General features: G+C 41.7%; 2 protein-coding genes across 3 annotated transcripts in view; one reads left to right on the forward strand and one right to left on the reverse strand.

The window, feature by feature from the left end:
* Nucleotides 1-165: 165 nt before the first annotated feature.
* On the reverse strand, nucleotides 166-7,271 carry LOC105917469 (syncoilin). Of its 2 annotated transcripts, none has more exons than XM_012852276.3 (5): nucleotides 7,154-7,271; nucleotides 4,775-5,257; nucleotides 1,464-1,874; nucleotides 1,265-1,389; nucleotides 166-1,189 (listed from the first exon to the last, which is right to left on the reverse strand). In XM_012852276.3, exons 2-5 carry the CDS (start codon nucleotides 5,249-5,251, stop codon nucleotides 1,126-1,128), a joined length of 1,077 nt encoding a protein of 358 aa, XP_012707730.2. In that variant the 5' UTR covers nucleotides 5,252-5,257; nucleotides 7,154-7,271; the 3' UTR covers nucleotides 166-1,125. The 2 variants fall into 2 exon arrangements, with proteins under 2 accessions (XP_012707730.2, XP_021166151.2); XM_021310476.2 differs by lacking the exon at nucleotides 7,154-7,271 and adding an exon at nucleotides 5,453-5,913.
* Nucleotides 7,272-7,389: 118 nt separating this feature from the next.
* Nucleotides 7,390-19,441, forward strand: part of si:dkey-157l19.2 (uncharacterized protein KIAA1522 homolog) — a 41,330-nt gene continuing 29,278 nt past the window's right edge. Inside the window, 1 exon segment of the mRNA XM_012852285.3 lies at nucleotides 7,390-7,505. The gene's annotated coding sequence lies outside the window, so the exon portion shown is untranslated.

Genomic DNA, 19,441 nt, shown 5'->3' on the forward strand with positions numbered 1-19,441 from the left:
CTGTTAAATGTGAATTATGTCATTGTTTGCAGCAGTTTCTAACCAGATGTGTGCCAATTGAGGTTAATATACACTTGTGTGCTGGAATATATTTTGGGACCTTTTATGCATTGCAATTTATTTATTTTTTCATGGTCAAATGCTAAAACAATGATTTCAGTGAAACAAGTTTGTCGTACATTTTATCCAATTCGGTGTTGAAATCATACAAAATACAATTTGCATAACTGCAACATTCAGATAAGCCACACATTTGCTATTGCTGTCATGGTATGGACATGAGGCTGGTGGGATATTTTAATATCTCAGAGCTGGTGGAGTTAATTTAAATCGGAGACCCAGTGTGGTTGAGGTCAGAGCCACTGACGAGCATAATGTTTGCCTGCTTAACCCACTACAAAACCGGTCTATATTCATAATGTGCATCTCTGTCCTGTGGGAGCAACCGCTTGCATTTGCAAGTATTTTTTTGCCTGCAGTGTTGACCGTCTGAGGAAAGGAAATTAATTGAGATGTTCAAGAGCAACCCAGAAATCACAGAGGCTCCAACCTATCAGTTTCCACAGTAAAGCAAGTTTCACATGAACTTCTAAAGGAGGACCTGCCTGCTCGTAAAATAGAAACCTTCCAGCTCAGCTCAGGTTTTGAGTTCAGACAAGACAAAGATTGAATTTTGGGGAAAATCCAACCTAAGAAAATGCCAAGTTTTGCATGTTGGTCTGTTTCACGGCCGGGCATACAGCACTAAAAGTATGTGGAATAATAAAATCCCTTGTTCAAGCTAACCTCAACCAACAGAGAGGGTTGACATTTGGACTCAGTTTGGTGTTGATCCTAATCACACCTGGTTCTGGAATAATCCTGACCTCAACCTCAGTGAAAACGTGCCAACTGTGTCTGAAAGTAAGATGCATAATTTCAATAAACTTGCCCATTTCTGATCAGATTGATCAACTATCCGCTTGGTTAAGAGAAAAACTGCTAAACTTTCAACGTTTTGCAACCAATCTTTGTTTTTAAAAGCCACTGATGTAATCCACCCTGAAAAACGGGTTAAAATGCATCCTTAAAGACCTTGATGTGAACTTTTAACTTGCACTGTGGTTTGGTCTGCTCGCTCTGCTTTCACCCACTAGAAATAGATAAATATTCCTCCTCTTCAGAGATGTTATGTGGTTCGTCCCTGCCTCTGCAAAACAAGATGGTTTTGGTCATTTTGTCATCTGGATTCTCAGCCAAAGCCGAAACGATTCAAATAATTTACCTTAAAAAAGTGAGCTCTGTTTTCAGGCCCTCTGTGAGCTGCTCCAAATTAGTCCTGAAGTTCTTCTGAACCTCAAACTCCAGTTTCAATTCCCTCAGTGTCTCTTGTAGATTTTCCACAGTCTTCTGTACAAACACTATAATCAGTCTGGACATTACTCCATGCTGTACATCGACGTCGCTCTAAAGGCGAGTCCTACCTTGTGATGTGCCGTCCTCTCCTCCCTCTCTGTCGCCATAAGAGCGATCCGTTGCTCCAGACAGGATCTCTGCACCTCCAGTCTCCTTAGATCTTCTCTCAGAGGAGCCACGCTGGCTCTCAGGTCCATCGCCTGCTCCTTGCAGTTTCTCAGCGCCTCCTCGCCGGCCTGCCTCCTCCTCAGCAGGGCCACCATCCGAGGCTCGTACCAGCCCTCCAGGGCCATCACGCTGCCGCTGAGCCTCCGCTGCAGCCTGACCGAAGCCTGCCGACACTGGCTGACATCACTCATGGCCCTCAACCTGCGCGGCTTGGAGGCCTGATCTCTGAAAGCGTTAAGCCGGATCTGGTGGTTATCCTTCAGCTGGGTCAACTCATGGGCCAGAAGATGGAGACTGGCCTTGAGTTCCTCCTATCAATAAATAGAGCATAACTCTTAAGAATAGAATTTAAAATTCTTCTTCTAACGTATAAAGCCCTTAATAATCAAGCTCCATCATATATCAGAGCTCTAATTACCCAGTATGTTCCTAACAGAGCACTTTGCTCTCAGACTGCAGATCTACTGGTGGTTCCTAGAGTCTCTAAAAGTAGAATGGGAGGCAGCAGGGCCGGATTATCCATAAGGGCCAGTGCCCAGGGGCACCAACCATGGGGGGGCATCACATGACACATGCTTTAAAAATATATTTTTCATAAATTGTTATATTATTTACTTGAAATTGTTGAAAGACCATGCATTATTCGTTTTGTGAACACTCATGTCACAATAATAATAAATGATAAATAAATCAAGATCTTTTTGATTTCAACATTTTAAAATGAGATATTTGAATATTGCTCACTGCTCATATGCCTACATGTAGTTGTGTAAGTTAGTAAATAGTAAATTACATTACAGAAATCCCCTTGATTATGTCTGATGTTTTTGACCGGAGGACAGCACGGGTAAGGGGGGGGGGCTTTGAGGTATAGTGCCCAGGGGCACCACATTGTCTTAATACGGGCCTGGGAGGCAGATCCTTTAGCTATCAGGCTCCTCTCCTGTGGAACCAACTCCCAGTTTTGGTTCATGAGGCAGACACCCTATCTATTTTTAAGACTAATCTTATAACCTTCCTTTTTGACAAAGCTTATAACTAGAGTGGCTCATGTTACTCTGAGCTACCTTTATTTTTTTACTGCTATAGGCTTAGGCTACTGGAGGACATCAGGGCCTATTTCTCTCACTCTACTGAGTTCTACTGTTCTCCAGTTTTGCATTGTATTACATTGAAATGACTGTTGTCATTTCAGCTTTTAACTTTTTGCTCTCACTCTTTTTTTCTTCATAGTAGGTACACCTGGTCTGGCGTTCTGTTAACTGTGACATCATCCAGAGAAGACGGCTCACCCGCTACTACCATCTAATGTAGAACAGATTCCTGGATCAATGTGTGCTTCTGTGCTTTTTTGTCTCTCTTGTTGTGTCTCTGCTCTGTCTTCTGTAACCCCCAGTCGGTCGAGGCAGATGACCGTTCATACTGAGCCCGGTTCTGCCGGAGGTTTTTCCTTCCCGCTAATGGGTGTTTTTTTCTTTCCACTGTCGCTTCATGCTTGCTCAGTATGAGGGATTGCAGCAAAGCCATGTACAATGCAGACGACTCTCCCTGTGGCTCTACGGTTCTCCAGGAGTGAATGCTGTTTGTCGGGACTTTGATGCAATCAACTGGTTCCCTTATATAGGACATTTTTGACCAATCTGTATAATATGATTGAACTTGATTTTGTAAAGTGCCTCGAGATGACATGTTTCATGAATTGGCGCTATATAAATAAAATGTAATTGAATTGAATTGAATTTAGCTGTACTCTAGGTTTTTGCAAACATAAAGGGCCTCGGTGAAAGCGCAGTCCTTGAATTTCTTTAACATTTTGTCATATGATGATCTCAAACCTAATTGTGACGTTTAAAGAAACTGAAACATGTTTTTGCAAATACAAATCTGAAAAATGTGGTGTGCCTTAGCATTCGGGTCAACGTCACATATCCAGGCACTCAGTCGCTAACCGCCATGTTGGTAGGCAGAATTGCTTTAGAAACGGCTGAGTAAGTTTGGCTACTGAAGAGTGTTTATTTTAAAATCTACTTTTTTTTTTTTTTTTTTTTTTTTACAAAGTTTGTAATGGTTATTCCATGTTGAGTGAAAAAGATGTTCCAACTATGCAGACGGTTGAGCAAAGCACAGTTTTCACTGCATCCCAAAAAATACGAAGGACCCCAGACGGTGGAGTTGAGCCCTGAACGTCGGCCGCTAGGATCAGCCATCGAAAGCGGCAAGAATCTGCTCTGATCACTCTTATTCCAGTAAAAAAATAAATATATCAATCCCACTACGTTTCTCTACCACCGAGGCAGTTTAAGGCCACGGATCCTTTCCGTTTCAGATGTGTGGGAACCTTGCATATATTGTAGAACCGCATGTTAGCTGCAAGTCTTCTGGGATATGTGTCCACCAGCTTTACGCATCTAGACAGATTCGCTGTTAATCTTTTTATGCTTCATTTCAGTCAGACGAATTCTGAAGGCAGTTTGGAGCACTAGATTTTAGTTAGGGCTATCAGAGGAAAGTGGATTTGAACATAAATGCACACCACACTTTTCAGATTTTTATTTATATAAAAGACGAAAAATCATGTATCCCTCTCCTTCCGCATCACAGTTACCCTGAAGAGTTATTGAACTGAATTAAACAGGAGAGTATAAATCTATTATGGACAAGACTGCAAAACCTTCCAAAGTTTGTGCCTCCTGCCTTATGACTGTGAGTGCAAGCTTAATAAATAACAATAAATAATAAATTCTTTCCTGTATTTTCTGCTTTAGGTCCCTGACATAACAACATTAAAAATAAAATCAAATAAACATTTTTTAATTGTTTAATTCCAGCAACATGATAATAAACACCAAAAGGCCAGTAAAACCTGTTTGTGCGATTTGACTGATATTCTGACAGAAAAGCAAAGCAATTGATTTGTAATCTAACACCTTTAAGCTGTAATATTATGGTTGAAAGGCAGTGGCTGATTAATGCCATGTTTCCAGCATTACTGGAACTTGTGTTCAAAATGCTTTGTTAATTGTTGTTTGAACACAAATGGTTTGCTTTGTAAAGAATAATATGTATTTATTCATTGCTGGGTGAAGGTTTTACAAATGGTGGTGCATATCATCCCACATTTAATAGCTCTATGATCCCCCAAATGTAGAAATGGTTGTCTACAGACAAAGTTGTGAAATGGAAAGAAGAAGAAGAAAAGTCGTGGACGTACCTGTGTGAGGCGGGACTGAGCCACCTCGTACTCCTGGGCAGCCAGCATCACCTGACTCTGGATGCAGTCTCTGGCTGTAGTGAACAGCTTCCTCTTCACCCGCTGCGCTTCCTGCTGAACAGCGACACGATCCAGCTGAGCCAGAGCGAGGAGCCTCTTTGCCTCCCGCAGCTTCTCTCTGAGGTGGCCCACAACCTGCAGCATGGGTTCCTGCACAGCCAGAAGCTCCTGGATCAGCTCGTCCCTCTCCCTCTCCAGACCAGACACTTGCTGGATCCGGCGCTCAAAATGTCCCCCCAGAGTTTTCAGGCCCACCTGCTCCATCTTTAGTGTACAGAGGGTCTTAGGGTCGTACGGGGCAAAAACAGACCCCGTTTCAGAGTTTGTCTGCAGCTGATGTTTTGAAATATCGTCATTGTGCATTTCCTCGGTGGATTCTACGTCGTTACCATCCTCCACTTGCTGTTTTCTGTTCATGACAAACTGAAGCAGAAAACCACTTGACAGCCATTAATCAAGAAATAATTAACCAGGGTAGCGGTGGTTTTAATAATCTAATCAATCCTTAAACAGCCAATTCAACATGATTGACGATTTCAAACGAACCGCTGCGATCCCAACAAAGACTCTCTGCTCATTGTCAAGATTAACAACTCAAATAAAGTATAGTCTACTCACTGTTTTTGGAGACGACAGCCCCAGTGTTGCAAAAATCTTTAAGGTTTTCAGCTCTAAGTAGTTCTTTGGTCTGTGTATGTCTCCAGGAAAACACAGGATCACTTTGTGTTTATTAATAACACCGGAGGCATGGCGGGGAAACTCTATCTAAGACTCTCTCATGGGATCACAAACCGTGTCAGTGTTGGGAGCAGACTGGCCTAAATGCCCCGGATGGATCGTGTCCTGACCCGCCCGTGGGGCATCTGAGTCTATATTTATACACATCAGCAGCTTGTGTTTTTTTTTTTTTTTTTTGTGCATTAGGTAGCCAGTGATTATTGGGGTGGAAAGCAACTATTTCCTTTAGCCTTTAGCCATAAATCGTGCAGGCAAATGCATCACAGCCTTAGCAGGGCAGTGCAGCCAGTGTCGCTTCCCGTGTCAAGTTTGCATGATTAATGAGCACATTTGTTTCTACGGTTTTGCATATTGTCTATCAAGCTTCCCGTAGACTAATGGAAAGAAGCACTAGCTGGGACACACACACAAAAATTTTCATCAACATATGAGCTGTATAAAGTAATCTAGCTTTTTAAAACACCACGGTTCAGACAGTGCCTTACAAAACTATTTACACCCTGGAAAATGTTCACCGTTTGTCACTTTTGGGATTTATCTGGAAGTAATCTCATTACAGTTTACCACAGACCATAGTGGAGTGGTGGCCTTGAGTGGAGCAGGAGGCTTGTGTCCCGGAAAGGGCATCAGTTCCTCGGTTTGAATCCGAAAGATTGCCCCTTAGCCCCAGAATGCTCTCCGGGCGCTGGACTGTGGCAGCCCACTGCTCTCTAAAAGGGATGGGTCACTGCAGAGGACACATTTAATTGGAATGTGTGTTGCAATGGCAAATAAAGATGGATATTATTACTATGTTGGGAACTCAGAAAACATATTGAAGAGGGTGCTCTGGTCAGACGAGATCAAGATGCAAAACTCTATAACAGGAAACTAAAACTACGGTGGCAGAAGCATCATGGGGTGGGGATGCTTGACTATAAAATTTAAAAACCGGGAATACATTTCCTTCCACTTTACAGTTACTTACTACTTTGTGTTTAGCTATCATGTAAATAAAATTGAACTAGAACTAAAGTACAAGAAAACAACTTTATTTGTTAACCGACACATTTTGGCTTGTAGGGGCGTTGTGGCAGAAACTTTTGGATCAAAAATGTGGACATTTTCTAGTTGTAAAAATATTGTTCAAGGCGTTGTATTTGCGAAATACAAAATAGTGTAAACGGCTTCATGAATAAATAAGTAAAACTTGTAGAAAAAAATTGTAAGGATAAAACAAATATCTTTGATTCTAGTATTAGTTCCAATTTTATTTCATATTAAATAGGTTTTGTCAATTTGAATCGTTTGAATTTTGTTTTTGAGTCAAATTAATTTGAAATAGGCCTATTTAAAAATTTAAAATGGCAATTTTGTTTTCTCATACGGATAACGTGAGGAGGAAACAAATGGATTAAGTTTATCAAAATATAAGGATGATCATGTTTTTTTAGTATACATAATACATACATTTAAATAAAATTTTAACAATAAAATGTAGTGCATTTTCTTTTTCTTGCGCTCTCCAGAATCAATCATATCGCAGTTCTGCCTCTTCGCCGCCAGATGGCAGCAGCGCACCTGCCGCGGCCGACCTCCTACCTGAGCCCTGCCTCCTCCAGGTGGGACTTCTAGCTCGGCGGGGTTTTCCTCACTCCCCCGCTCTCTGCTCCGCTGCTGCGTCCGAAGACAGCCGTCCAAGCAGCTCCTGACAGCAGGACAACCCGCTGCTATTTTCCTCTGACAGAGCGGAGTCGAGTACTTCCATGAAGCGCACGGAAGCTTTCACGGAAATGGTTCACCTCAACTTTTCTCTCGGACAGTAAGAAGAAGAAGAAGAAGAAGAAGAAAAAAAGAAAAAGTTTGGAGCTGGTTAGAAATGACGCCCCAGAGAGACGCTTCTAATGGGGAGTGAGTGAATCAACCCAGCCTGGTCTTTAAAAGTTTCGCAAAGGTAAGACTTGCTTTTCTTTCGACGAATTTGTTTATATTTTACTTTTAGTCCTTTTAAAAAGTTGCACGTTAAACTTTACTTTTTATCGTTAAAATATAAATGGACATCATGTTTAATAGTACAGTGCTTATGTGCCTGCTACAGCATGCTCTTTTTTTTTTAAATTAAGGAGAAGCTCTCCAGTTAAAACCAATGTTCTCCTTGGTAATCAAATAAAGTCTAGTTGCTTTGAAGGATCCAACAGATGTAATTTAATACCTCTGACAATGAAGGCTATTGTGTCTTTCCTCTAACCCAGCTGGAAATGCTTTCCTTAACAACACCATTCTCTCACACTTGGTTTTGATTGCTGCCCATACATGTACACAGCTTGTTGATGACAAGGGGGCCCAACTTATGGGGGCCTCTCCAGGCAAGGACTCTCCTTTCTGGCTGGTCGGCCGCATCTCCAAACTTTGGACAAGAGTCCAAAAACGCTACAGATGTCTGAGGGGTGGTGTCTCTTTTTAAACATTCCAATAGCATGGGTCTAGTATGTGAGGCCAAGATGAAGCCATTTTTTGTTTGGGAAGGGTGTGTCAGATGGGTGCTCCTTCTGGCAGAGAGCGCCGATTCAGCTGACACCCAAGTGGGCGTTCGGGTCTAGGGCGAGATAACGGAGGAAAAAACAGAGATGGGCCGATAAGACATTTTCCTGGCTGATACCGGTGTCCTGTTCTTTCCCGTGCCTGACCTGCTGATTCCAGTTTATTTCGTATTCCATAGACTGCAACTTTAGTCAAACTGTGTTACGGAAATCTTTGATTGTATACACAACTAGCTATCTATCAACGCGTACGTCGCAAAAATGAGGCACCGTCCAAACCAGATGTTGGTAACAACCCAAGGGATTCGCACATACAAAGAAATCCATGAATTCTATGTAGTGAAGTGTATTGACGTTGCAAGTTATTGGACACGAGTAGTAGAGGCTAGAAAAAGCGTAGAAACGCAACAAAGCAGCTTAAATCTTGTGACTACCATTGATAATATCAGCTGGTTGATGGCCAGTAAAAAGGTCTCTCCCTAGCAAGGTGCCACAAAGGAATACAGACATCATGTCTAAACTTCTTGATGTTCCGTTGAGCACGGTTGGGGCCATGATCCAAATGTGGAAAGTAGATAATTTCACTACAAACCAGCCGTGACTAGGTGCTTATTGCATGATTTCTCATTGGAGAGTACAAAAAATATTTTCTCATCTAAGGGTCGCTTGCAAGAAAGCGTCAGAAAGACGTAGAGTTAGCAGGTACAGTAGGTTCCAAGAAAACAGAAAGCAATGCACTCCAAACCACAAAGGGGCACGGTCACTGCACAGGATTTCACTGCTGGAAGAAAAAAAAAAACACGTTGAAGCTTGTTTTTAAGGTTATATCCTTGTTGGTACCAACAGTGACGTCTGGAGGTGAGAGCATTATGGTCTGGGCTATTTTTTATTTTTTTCCCAGTATGGTAGATTCTATACAATTGAAGGAAGGCTGAATGGAGACATCCATTGGTAAGAACCTGAAGACAGGATAAGGGCTAACCTTTAAGCAAAGCGGTGATTGCCAATGAGAAACTTGATTCTTTAGAGAAAGAAGACAAAGTTGCTAGAATGTCCAACCCAAATCACACGACATCATGTTTAATTGAAAATGTGTTTAAGGAGCTGAAGAATCTGAACCGTTATGGTTTGGTAACAGTTCGCCTGGAATATTGGGCCAAAATTACCCCTGCATGCTTGCACACCACCAGTTTCTCCACAGCAGAGATGCCTTGAAGCTGTTACCAGCTCTGATTTTCTGCTATATAGTATTCTATTTCGGTGTCTTTTAATTCTTATACCCTGTGTAATTCCTTATTGTTGTAGATAATCTATTTAATGAGCTGATAGCTGCTTTTTCTTCTCCTTTGCATGTATGGATTACCTGGGTTGTTACCAACATCTGGTCTGGATTCCATTTAGGAAAAGCCAAAACATTGAAGTTAAAACATTAAAGAGTTCAGTATTTACTTTCCCCAATCTGTGTCTCTTTTACCTGATTTCTAGGAAATTCAAATTCATAGTACATTCAAAAATGATGCATTTTATTGGCTGAAAATGGTAGAAGTTCTTAGTTTTGAAAAGCATTACCCGAGGCAAAAATGGTTGATTTCAAACTGTGCCTTTTTTATTGGTGCATCCTTCCATCCATTGCCTGTGGTCACAGAGGGGGCTGGAGCCTCTCTCCAGCAGTCATTTTCAAGAGGTGGGGTACACCTGGTGACCACAGGACAAAAACTATGCACACACACTCATACATAAGGCCAATTTAGAGAACAATGAACCCAACCGTAACTGATTTTGGACTGTGGGAGAAAGCCTATCCGAAGAGAACCCATGCATACACAGGGAGAACATGCAAACTCCATGCAGAAAGACCCCCAGGTCGGGTTTCAAACCCAGGACCTTCTTGCTGCAAAGGAACAGTGCTACCAACTGCAACACCTTTCAGCTAATTCATTTGCTTGGATTGCACCTTTTTAAAAAAAAAAACAAACAAACAAAAGACTGTAAAACATGCACTGTTTTCCTTGAAACAGTGCAGTCCGGTTTAGGTTGAGTTACTCAGTGGAGGAAAGGTCAAAACAGCTGGTCCAGACAAGGCAACAAAAGAAACAAAACAATCAGCACTGTAACAGCCACATGACTGAGTGAGTGATCTGTGTGTGTGTCAGTGTCGAAACGGCTGGCTTGTCAGTGGGAAATGGTGTGTTGTTAATCAGAGAGATGAGTAAATCATCACTATGTCCTTATCAGCACTTGAGAAAAATCAATCGAGTCCACGATGAGACGACGAGAGCAGTCTGCGCCGATGCAAAAAGCTTGTCTCCATGCTTCTGTCTTTCTGTCCAAGTTGCCTTATTTTCTTCACTATAATCCTCTTTTTTTTTACTTCTGGCCACAGCATTGCCTCTCAGACTCAGAGAGCTTCAAATTTAAGCCTGAGCTTAACGTCAGCGATGCCAGGTTGTATTTTTATACCCCTTTGCTGTCCAGCTGTGTTTGCCCTCTTGGTGACCTGGTCAGCGCTGCTCCACAGCAAGTTTTTTTTTGTTTCCAAGAGTGACCGAGCAGTTCAGGGGTCCAAAGGGCTGCAGTCTCAGACTCCTGGCAACCCACCAAAGCAATGCAAACGAGACACTTTACAGCCAGTGCTCCTTCTGGGCTTCTTCTCTAAATGCTGCAAAATGAGGGCTAAAAAAAAGAATTAACTTGGAATAAGACCGTAGTTTTAGTCACGCCACTACATCAACCTCCTGTAGACAGGGCTTGGTTGCTGGTATTAAGGCATGTCCATGTATAAAAAGTAAAAATTAAACAGTATAATGTGCTTTTGATAAGATGCTAGTGAAAGTCTGGCTGCATGGAGAAATGCAGGGCAACCCCTCCTCCACCTGTTGCTGCATACTGGTGCCCATCTTACTAAAGAAAGCCTCCTAACCTTTTCTGCCACTTAGACTAATTTGGCGTTATGGGAATATGTCCAGTGGGTAAAAAGCCAGTCATGGTGTGGAAATTAGAGGATTTTTGTTTTTACCTGTTATTGTTCCATCTTTTTTTGTAACACAGCTAGCAAGCTTTGAGGAGTGTTTCTGTGAAGCTGGATCCCAGAGCAGACTAATCGACTGACTAAAAAGCCCTTTCTGCTCATAAAATATAACATTGAGTAGGTTATGCAACATTACGCACCATATGGGGGTTTTAGCGTTACTATTTTTGCTTAAAACAGAAAAGAAACAATCATTCACAATGTAAATAATATAAGAGATCAATTACAACAGATGTATGTGTCATAAATAACATTGTTTTACTTTATACAAAGAGAGAGAGAGGGATGTGGCTCAGGATCCACCGTCCTGCCAGCTTTAGGTTTTTTTTCCCTCCTGCGACACACCTAGCTTATGAATGGGCGATTAAAAAGCTTCTGCAGCACTCGATGGCATACTGGGGAGGAGGTAATGCAATCATTGTGCTTGAGCAGACACATCTAAAACACGAAGGACTGTGGGCCCCGAGGACCAGGGCTGAAAGTCGTTGAGTAACTCTGGGAGTCTAATAACCTGAAAGCAGCGTGTTTATTAGTGGAGCTTTCTGCTTGAACGGAGCCTGGAGCCACTGCTACACGGATATCCTTTCCAACTGTAGCTTAAAACCATCTTCGTCTGAGTGAATCCCGTTTCTTAAGGTTACCCCTACCCCCTTCGCACCGGGGCGCTCCTTCAGGAAGCTGTTGCGTAATCAGTTCTCACCATATCCTAATTAGTCGTTTGTGACTCGATGCGATAAATGTGTTGAGGAAACTGTTGAAAAAATGTCTGTTGCTGGACTGTCGTCACTGCTACGGTATAACTAAAATATAATAACAAATGTAACCTTGCAATAAGTTAATCTATTTGAAATGCTTTTAAATTTGTGATTATCGAACAAAACAAAAACAATATTGTCGATGGTTGTTTTTCAGAATGATTCATCATTTATTAATCTTGCAGGGGATGTTTCTATTGTTGTTGGAGAAGCGCAAAAATTTAGTATAGAATGTAATGAATTTTTTTTTTTACATGCATTTAGGGTTTAGATATTGTGCTGCCGATACACTAACAAAAAACATGCTATAGTGTATAATGCACTGCAAAAAGGGAACTAAAAAAAGGAACAATTTTCTTGAAATTAGTGTATTTGTGCTTGATTTGAGCAGGTAAATAAGATTATCTGCCAATGGAATGAGTATTCCTCTAAAATAAGATACTTGGACTGCACTTGAAATAAAATGGGAACAACTAATCTCTCCCCTGACATCTCCATCATCTTAAGTGCCAAAAATCTTATTCCATTGGCAGATCATTATCAAGGCCAAATACACTAATTTCAAGTAAATTGTTCTTATTTTTAGTTCCCTTTTTGCAGTGCGTTGCTCAAACATATCTGACTTCTAGTATATTACACCCTAAACATGCTTCAGGCAAAGCTTAATTTACTTAATTTTTTTATTCATGCAGTATTGCAGAATACATCAAACTAGAAATTACAGTGGTGATATTATTCTTTTGACATTATCCTTTAACCTGAAAAATACCATCCATCCATCCATACCTGCTTTTCCCAGGGGGTCATGGGGGGGCCGGTCACTAGGCGAGAAGCTGACAAGTCAATTGCTAAACATGTTTTTCTGTTTTCAAAAGCATTTGACTTGTAAGAAAATCTGAAAATGAAACAAACACAACAAAATGTAATGGTTGTTTTGTAGAGAAAATATTTTATATGAAAGCCCTTTTTATGTCTCTAATGCTAATTAACCCTTATAAAAATAGACCAAATGTATTGGAACTAGTATTTGAAAGTGTAATTCCTACTACTTCATCTCCAGATGTTTCCATGGGAAATCAGCTTCTAAGAGAGTATAAAAAAATAAAGTTTTTGTAGAAATTTAAGTTTGAGGGGTGAAATGGGACTTAGCCAGCAAATGTTGGATGGGGCTCCTTCACGTTCTCCTGGCACGGTTGTTGTTTTTGTTTTTTTGCCACCAGAACTGTTTCCAGAAAGTCAAACCTGTCTTTCTTGTAACTGAGGAAAAGTACAGTAGCTTGACCCGCTGTGGTCAACTCGTCACCTACGCTGCCAACTCCGACACTTCCTCTGGCGTCCCGTCTAAAGCGACCTTAAACCTTCTGAAGAGTTTGACCGAAAATGTACCTTGTTACACATTGAGACCAATAACCTAATTACCAGATTAGATGATAATCGGTGACTCCTTTTTACTCTTATCCTTCTTAAGAGAAAGTTGCTGAACGTTGGTATCTTCGAGTTTCTCTCAGTGGAAGCGCACAACTACATATTATATTATCTCTAAATGACTCCCATGTGCCAGCCATTATCCATTTTCTTCCATGTGGCCCAGTGTGCCGGGGCGTGGGGCGGGGGGGTCTGTAGGAGGGCCGTATGGCAGGGAGAGGACGAGGAGCCGATGAGGGGTGGAGGACCCGTGCATCTGTGCGTTGGGGAGGGAGAAAGCAGTGCTTCAGACGGTAATTATCAATCTCTCAGGAATGCAGCAGCCGCTCTTACCAGACAAGCCGCTGCACGGCTACAGCAGCTTCACAACCTCCACCACCATCGGCACAGCTCCTCCTCCTCCTCCTCCAACACACAGGCACAGAGTGCAGTCTGAGAAAAGCCTGATTTTTTTTTATTTATTTTTTTTTTTTTTATGTTTTTGTGCCGTTATTACTGTGCAGTGCTTGTTGTTTTTGTTGTTCTCCTTGCCTACCTGTGTTTTTGAAACTGTACCCTCTCTCCGGCAAACAAAGAGACCGCATTATGTCAGAATGAGATAATCTCTCAGCCTTTTGCCGCTGCCTGTCTATGCTGATGCGCTGGCAGGAAAACAAACGGCCGAAAGGTTTTTGGCTCAGAAAAAAAAAGCCACTTTTTTTTTTTTTTTTTTTTAAGTACAAACTTGCAAGCTCCTTCTTCTAACCTTTTGAGCATTACCAGTTTCCCGTCTTACAGCACCCTGGTCAATCATCAAGGTGCCCATCCTGTACACTCAGCACTCAGATGAGTTCAGGCGAGGTTACTTAAGTTTGTTCTTGAGCACCAATGCTCTCCTTTGTTTGATAAAGCCCAGAGAAGACGGCCAACGCCCTGACTGATGCCTGCAGGTGCTTCTCTGTAACGCCGGTTTTGCTCAACACTCGCTATTTAGCAACAGTTGTAAAAGTGGAAAACTGTTATTTTCCACCTGGAGTGTCGATTAAGCAAAGAGTTTTTAGGTACTTGCTAAAACAGGAGCTTAGCCAAAACATCCATCCAGCTTCCTGCGACGGCAATATCAAGCATGCGAGCTGTCATTTCTGAGCCGTGCAATGTGAAACCAGCCGATGTGAATGGCCCCATGGATAAACTGAGCCAGTCCTTATTCAAACAAAGGTGGCTGTCTGTATCACCGCCACGCCCTCTTGCCTTATCCCCATGAGGTAGCGCAGAATGCTAGTCAGGCAGCTTCCCCGTATGACTCACTGCGATTACATTTACATTTCACAGAGCCCCCTCCTTTATGCCCCCCCCCTCCCCGGCCTCTCGCTACCTGTGAGATTCCTATTGCTCCTGTTTGTCAAAGCGGCAGGTTTTCCAGTTTAACCTGAGCAAGGTGTGAGGTGAGCTGACCGGGACTTTTGAGGGGCCCCGATTGGATCGAATACACGTTTACTGGTGCTTGGAAAGAAAGCCAGCTTTATTAATTTCTACATATTACTACAAATACGGGGAAAGATCAGATCATGGGGTTTGCATATAGATTTTAGCTGCCGTTTTCCCGACCATAGGCCTGTCACCCGTATAAGTCCTGGATGGAGAGAAGGTCAACTTCTCTCCAGAGATCCTCTCTGCAGACTAGTTGCAAATTAGTTGTGATTAACTAAATTTAGTTTGAAATCAGATTTTATTTAACCCATAATCAGTTCATAACCTAGGACTGAAGTGGTCTTGGGTAAAGCTGCAGGACAAAGATCCAAAACACACCAGCAAGTCCACCTCTGCATGTCTTAAAAACAAACAAGCACAATCAACATTTGGTGGCCTAGTCAAAGTCTGGATTGAAATCTGAGTTGGAGCTAAAAGACTGACTGACAGTTACCTTAAGAGCTTGATGTCAATTGTTGCCGTCAAGGGTGGATCAACTGGGAGCGGTTACTTCTTCACATAATGGTGATAAGGTTGATTTTTTTTTTTTTTTTTAAACTGCGTTTTGCATTTGCTTTGGTTATGTTTGATGTTTAAATTTATCTGATTATCTAAAACAAGTGAATGTGACCAAAAAGGGAAAAGAGAAGATATTTTTAAAGAGTTTTTTTTTAAGGGCAATTTCTATGCATTTTAAAGGAAGGTTGTGTGGAGGGAAAAATGTGGGAAAAAAAGGTGCAGAATTAACAGAAATATACACGAATTTGAGAGTGCTGCAATGCAAAGCCTCTTCAAAGGTTTGGGGAGAGGAAGCTGAGCAGGATCAGAGCCAGCATGAGGAGACATGAACCATCCTAATTAAGTCATATCCAGCACTTACTGTTATTTCAGATATCAACCCGCTGGCTTTCCTCTCATTCTCCCCACAATCCTTTGCCAGCGTTAAACGGACCCCCGTGGGATACAATCCTGAATTATTGCTTTTTTATGAGTACAGCAGAGCTTTACTTGAGGCAAAGCAAGCGTCACCGCTTTACATCGCTTTAACCTTTACTTGACGTCTTGGTTGAAAACGGGGGGAGGAGGAGATGCAAATTTGCTCTGGAATTTGAGTCCTAAAGCTGGAGAGGCTGTTGCTCTCAGACATGTTCGATCGATACACGGATAAGCCCGAGTCTGAGTCTCATGCTTTTCCTGTCGCAGTTTACTTTGTGTGCACGCTGACGCCGGAGTGAGTGCTGCAGGTTATTGACACAGTTAGTTGAGGTTTGCGCGGTCGGAGCGGTATCTTCTGTCCGACATGAGCCTCGGCGTCTTTTGTAAGGGCTGAATAAACAGCCGGTTGTGACTCACGTATGCCGCTGCAGAACCGGGGCCGGCCTATGAAACCCATAGAAACGCAGAAACAGTGAGGGGACAGCGTACGTTTGATGTAAGGATCATACATTTGTGTTTGTAGTCTGTTGTTAACCGAGCGCCTCGGGTTAAGGTCTTTCTGGGACCATCAGGTTGCTCTATAATTAGATAAATGGGCCGGACTTTTTGGGGAAACATCTTGTTTGAGCTTATTTCTCCACTGAGGAAAAAAGTCTGAAACATACTTTTTGGAAGAAAAGATTTTTTAGAAATGCAAACTTTATGCCTCAGCCTTCTGGATTTGTTTGAAAACGTTCCAAATTGCAGGTAATTTTGTTTAACCACATCATTGGTGGCATGACTCAGCTTCTGGAAGACCAGACTATACAGGTACCGGTCCTCTGGGTGGTCTCTCCGCCACAACCCAGAGGTCTTCTCACTGATCTCGTGCTTGTGTTAGTAACACGAGGAGTCGTTGGACTTTTAGCCGCCTGTGGGCTGTAAGGGAATAAACCAGACCAGCATGTCCCGAGAAAGCCGTCTGATTATTGGCCAGCGTCGCAAATACTGATGCATGGAAGTTAGTCATGCTTAAATCACTGTAATTTGGAGGAGGAGGAACACGTAGCAAGGAGAGGCCGAGTGAGAGGAGACGGATGCTCCTTGCAGATCGTTTCAGATATGCTGCAGGAGTGGATAACAAATGTGGCTCGCCAGCGTTTGCATGAAAAAAGAAGTTGAGCAAAACTATATTTGTTTGAAGTTTAGAAAAAGCACTTAAAAAGTCACCTGATCTACTTCTTATGGCAATTTGGATACAAACTTCTCTTTTTTTTTAATATAATCTTGTGCAATAGTAGCAGACAGCCCCCTGTCTGGGTTCGCCTCTATCGCATTACCAAAATGTCACGGCGAAAAAGGTTGAAAAGTGCAAAGTTTTTAAAAATGGGTCAATTTATTCAGCAGGGAAAGAAATCCAACACTAAGATTTGCATGCATTTATTTTCGTTTTATTTAACAGAAATACCAGCATCACAATTGTTGGTGGTGCTGTTGTTGATGGTTTGAATAATCCCATTTGCTAACAGGATGACAAATGGAGCCAATAGGAAGAGGAATCTGTGTTCATTCCTCTTTGTAAAGTCCCTGTAGATCAGGTGTGTCCAAAAGTGCAGCTCTGGGGCCTTTTGGTTTATGTGGAGACAGTTTAAAAAAAAAAATGTTGGGTAACATTTTGATCGATGCGGGGCTTTTTTAGAATGGACAAATTTAAGCCTTAAAACTAAAAATGTGAGATGCAACATAAACTATTCATATTTTTGAGCGAGAGTTTTTCCCAGCGTGGCCATTTATGCAGTATTTATAGACATGGTATCCTTCTTATAGGTCATTTTTAAACTCTGAAACATAATAAAAGTCTGCACTGGCCTTTGTCATTCAATGGCTTTTACCTATTTTTATGATTCTACATTGCAGATATAGCGGAGACATCAAAACTATGACTCAAAAGTATATAGAATTATATATCAAATGTGAAATTGTAAAACAACTCTCTTCTCTTGGTGATCTTCATGAGGTTAGTCACCTGAAATGGTTTTCCAGGTGCTTTGAAAGAGTTCCCAGAGGTAATAAAAATAAAGACAAACAATTGAATGAGTAGGTGAGTCCAAACCTTTGACTGGTATTGTACAACGTCCTGTTTACAGATTCCTTCTCTATAAAAATCAGAATTTGTTTCAGTGAATCATCATGAATCTAGTTTATATATCTAGTTTATATGAATCTAGTTTATTTTAGTGGCCCACAGTGGCCATTGAGGGGTAAATAAATAAATATTGGCCATTGATTTTTGATCATTGTGCAGCTGAAGTAGCTGGCGATGACCCATTTTCATTTTCTGTCAGGGTCCACCAGAGTTTCCTTTAAAATTGTCTTGGCAGATCAGTGAGATCATGAGGCCATGCACTCATAGCGAGCTTTACAGGGAAGATATGCAATCTGCTGGGTTTCCTTAGACAGAAAACCTTTTAATCAATCTGTCTGTAAATAACATTGAACTAAGTTTTATGCCAGACCCACATAATGTTTGGTGCAAAAAGAAAGAAATACCGATTTTAAATCAAATTTATCCTAAGTAAAAAGTCCTATTTATTGTCCCAGCAGTCAAAGGCAAATCCGACATGTTTACGTTTCTGTTGGTAGGACAGAAATACCTTTTTTTTTGTTTTGTTCTTGACATGCTTCCCAAACAACTTGCTGCCATTCATAAGGTGTTTAAAAGTTTCTGCCCGACTCTTTGCTGTAGATCTCTGCCAGTAACATTCAGAGATGTTTTCATTAGCCTCCAGTGTCGTGTCTCCCTGTGTTCGACAGCATGGCAAACTTTGCTCCTTGTTTGTCACAGTTCCAATTTTAAAAACGTCTGAAATTATTGCTTTTATTATGGATAAGGGCAGTTTTGACAAAGACACTTCCTTTCCTCGTATCCGTTACCTGATTTAATCAGACAAAAACAATAATGACGTGTCTCTAAAATAAATAATGTACACTCTTCTACATTTTCAGTGAGAAATAATGCAACTGCAACATGAGATGAATTTATTTTAAGGGATGAATTTACTCAAGGGTTGAGTGAGCTTGAGCACAAACTCTGGCTGGCTACAACTAAAGCCACAGGTACAGTAACCTGCGTTAATCTGAGGTATTAATGCTCTGTATCTGATCCAGAGAACGTGACGCAGCGTTCTGTGGTTTGATTTCAGGCTCATTCATGTGGCAACAGTGGCTCCCCAGACTGAAATATGCTCTGTTATATTTCTCATGCATTAATTAAAAGTGTTTCTCCAACATGACAGCAGCCAGAAACCTTTTTATAAACTCTTTTAATTCATAACACTCTGACTCAACTTCCGACAGCCTGTTGTTTTACAAGTGCCGGTCTCTGCCATCTTCAGACCTGGTTCCGACGTTTTTTGCCCGTGATTCGGATGACGAGTGTCTCAGAAAGTGCACAGTGCAGAGAAGCCAAGTATGTGGCCCCAAGAGCAATACAAGGAAATTAATCTGAGCGTTGCATAGAAAGGTGAGGGGTGGGTTGGCGGAGGAAGGAAGCTGAAGGAGCTGGGTGAGATCACCAAACTTGTAATCAAAAAGCACAGGAGGATAATTCAGTGAAACAAGAGACACAACATGCACTGAAATACGAATGCACACTGTTCAGGAGGAATGGATTACTGCAAACAGTTGCATGCCGTTTATTTCTCTCTCTCTTTTTTTTTTTAAGCTAGTCTTAGTGTGCCGTTGTGTCTATGTGTAAAAGTGCGCTGGGCTCACGGGT

Source organism: Fundulus heteroclitus, chromosome 19, assembly GCF_011125445.2.
Source record: "Fundulus heteroclitus isolate FHET01 chromosome 19, MU-UCD_Fhet_4.1, whole genome shotgun sequence".
NCBI lineage: Eukaryota > Metazoa > Chordata > Actinopteri > Cyprinodontiformes > Fundulidae > Fundulus > Fundulus heteroclitus.